Below are 3,129 nucleotides of genomic sequence, written 5' to 3'. Positions count from 1 at the left end.
ACCAGCAGCAGCTGGTGACTGAGAAATGTCATCAACGTGGGGTTCAGGGGAAAGGCAAACCTCCACCAGATCACAGAGGAATATCACATCAGAAACAGGGCAAGTTCCCACCAGTCTGGTCAGGACAGTGGGGAGGTGCTGAGGGTAGGGACTGGACCGTGACTGATGGGGGCTCAGGATGATAATGTTCAATTTCCTGACCCTGTTGCTTGTAGGGTTCCTAGCTGTCCTCTACTTTCATCTTTCAAGTTGTCCCTTTTGCTCTGTGTCCCAAGGCCACGACACTGCTCACCAAAAGGAAATAAGTTTGTGCAGAGAGAAGCAGGCTCTAGGGACAAGGGGCCAGGCGAGAGTGCTCACATGGCAACATCCCAGCCTCAGGGGATGGGGGCCCCACAGCCACAAAGCCACACCCTGGCCTTTTCCAGGACCTTCTCCCCAGTGGCCCATAACTAGAAACCCAGGGACAACCAACGATGCTTTTCATGCATTTTAATGAGACACAGCTGCCAGCAGGATTAACACCAGCTAGCTGAATAGGGGAGGGGTAGCAGAGGAAGGGACTCCAGACAGGGAAGGGGGCTCAGGGCAAGACAGGGAAGACTGGGTGGGGTTCACCTGGGCAAGAGGCAGCATGCTGGTGACAGGAGGGGCTGCTTCTCCCTTGATGCAGGGGCAGCCCTGTCAACCCAGCTCAGGGTTCCTTGGGGACATAGCCGTGGATCCAGTCCAGGTAGTGGGTCACGCGAGTGTAGATACCAGGCCTGTTGGGCTGAGCACAGCCATCACCCCAGCTGACCACGCCCGCCTGCAGCCAGGTGCCCTTCACCTTGCAGACTAGCGGCCCTCCGGAGTCCCCCTGGGGAGGACAAGGGTCAGTGCTCAAGAGCAAGGCCAGGATGCATGGGTGGGTGCAGTGAATGTGGTTGGGGCTCACCTGGCAGGAGTCTCTTTGGCTATTCCCAGCACACAGCATGTCCTCTCGAACAATGTGAATGTGGTCCCCCGTGGAGAGGCCAATGTGGTATTTGGCATCACAAAGGTGATTTTCCACGATGGGGACCTTCACCTGTTGTAGGGGATAGGGCGGTGGGAGCAGCTCTGGAGTGAGAGAAGAAGGAGTAATCTCAGGGAGGAACAGATCAAGGCTCATCCCTGTCCCCCAAAAGGAGCCCTGCAGCAGGAGCCACGGTATAACCAGGTCCCTGCCTGTCCAAGCCTTCACTGTCCCTGCCACTCACCGCCATTGCCCACATTGCCCCAGCCTGTCACCCAGCACAGCGTCCCAGAGGGGAAGGTCTCCGAGGCAGGAGGCAGGGAGATGGGGTGGATGTGGCTAGAGATGTTCACAGGGTCCTCCAGCTCCAGCAGGGCGATGTCTGCACCATTCTGGGCCTCATAGTAGTCAGGGTGTGTAATGATCCGGCTGATGGGCAGCAGGTGGTCTTGGTAATAAAGGTGTTGCTCTCGGAGCTGCACCCGCAAGAATTCAGGGCTCACAATGTGTCTGGAAAAGGCAAAGCCCTACTCAGGCCTGTGCTCTGGAGCACTCTGGGGGAAACTGGAACGGCGCCCCACTCATCAGCCCTGTGGCCACTCACGGTCCCACACAGTGAGCTGCAGTCAGCACCCACTGGGGGTGGATGAGTGATCCCCCGCAGATATGCATCCAGAAGCTGCCGTTGACCCTCAGGCTCACCTGCCAGGGCCACTTGCTGCCAGGGGCCTCCTGGCCCCCCACGATGCCTGCTCGCTCCAGGGCCAGGCCTGGGGCTGGGACCGGGAGTAATCTCAACATCAGGCCACAGGCCCACCCTGGCTCGACCCCACCCAGTGCTGGGGAGACCCTGGGCTTCTCTGAGCCCACCCATCCCAGCCTGTGGGGTATGAGCCCCTATGGAGAGACACAGCCAGCCTGGGCAGGACTCACCAGGGGCTGCGTGGACCAGGCCAGACAGCAAGGGCAGCGCCAGTACCAACAGGCTCAGCATCGGGCTCAGCATCTGATAGGAATCAGGAGGGTCAGTCCTCTGGCAGGAACCTGGCCAGGGGTCAGGGCTAGCTGGAGTCAGCAGAGGGTGGAGCCCATGGGGATTAGGGGTTGGTCTACACTGGAGTCTCAGGGTCTCTGAGTCAGGAGAACTTACTCTGGCCAGTCCTGCTCCTCTCTACCCCACCTGCCCTCAACTCCCCATTTATCTCTCCAGAGCAGCTCAGATTGGAGGAGGGCTGCCCTACCCTCCAATCCAGAGGAGGAGGAAGTGGATGACTCAGACCCAGGTCTCCCATGTGACACATGGCCCGACTGCCCATATGTCCATCTGGTACCCACCAGTCCTAATGTTAGAGAGCAGAGGCCTAGCCACCCTCTCTTATAGGGTCTGGAGTTTCGGGCCGTGAAATACTGCAATCCTTATTCCAGCTGCAGTGAGTTATAGGAGTGAGAGGGGCTCCAGTCTGCACAGGATCCACTAGTCCCCTCTGTGTACTGGGGCTCCCCAGTGGGTCTGGTCATAGACTGAGTACTGGATGTTTGAGGGTCCCTCTCTCAGTTGCTGGATCTCTAGCACCAGAATGGTTCCAGCTTCCAGCTGTTGGGGTCAGACTGCTATCCCAGTCAGGAGCAAAGATAACTCACCAAGGAACTGCAGGCACAGTGGCAACTGGGGACTACGTGTTCCCCACCTTCAGGTGTTTCCTAATAGGGCACAAAGTGCGAGTCCATGTCTGTGGGCTCCCTCAAAGGAGCAACAAGGTGACATGGACAGCAGTGTCTCCCCACCCTAAGTCCTCTGAGCCCACAGGGCGGGGCTCAGCTGCCCTCACTTCACTTCAGGAGAACAGTCATATGAGGTCTCCTTGTCAGAGGAAGAATCAGCCTTGGGAGGGAGAAGTACCAAGTGCTCTGGCCAGGAAGGGGCCCTGTTGTCCTCAAGAGACCAAGCTTTGCAGAAAGATCCTGCAGCATGGCCTCTGGACTTTATCTGTGCAGCTCCACTGACCAGAGGGTAGCTGATTATCTCAGGCATCTGATAATCTGATAATCACTCCATCAACAGAAGGGATGGTGCATGGATGTCAGGCTGAGACAAGAAGAGACCCACAACAATCTTTTCTGGGCACTTCTCC

At 57.6% G+C, this 3,129-nt stretch overlaps 1 protein-coding gene across 1 annotated transcript; it reads right to left on the bottom strand.

Annotated features, from left to right (window-relative positions):
- Nucleotides 1-477: 477 nt before the first annotated feature.
- Nucleotides 478-2,204, bottom strand: LOC101712997 (tryptase alpha/beta-1-like). Its single transcript, XM_004873846.3, has 6 exons — nucleotides 2,148-2,204; nucleotides 1,931-2,003; nucleotides 1,602-1,773; nucleotides 1,242-1,507; nucleotides 938-1,101; nucleotides 478-859 (listed from the first exon to the last, which is right to left on the bottom strand). Exons 2-6 carry the CDS (start codon nucleotides 2,001-2,003, stop codon nucleotides 695-697), a joined length of 840 nt encoding a protein of 279 aa, XP_004873903.1. The 5' UTR covers nucleotides 2,148-2,204; the 3' UTR covers nucleotides 478-694.
- Nucleotides 2,205-3,129: the final 925 nt, after the last annotated feature.

This window comes from Heterocephalus glaber, unplaced genomic scaffold, assembly GCF_053883595.1.
Source record: "Heterocephalus glaber isolate CG9 unplaced genomic scaffold, H.glaber_assembly_v1.0 deba00001781, whole genome shotgun sequence".
Classification (NCBI taxonomy): Eukaryota; Metazoa; Chordata; class Mammalia; order Rodentia; family Bathyergidae; genus Heterocephalus; species Heterocephalus glaber.
This window is presented reverse-complemented; position numbering and strand designations above follow the sequence as displayed.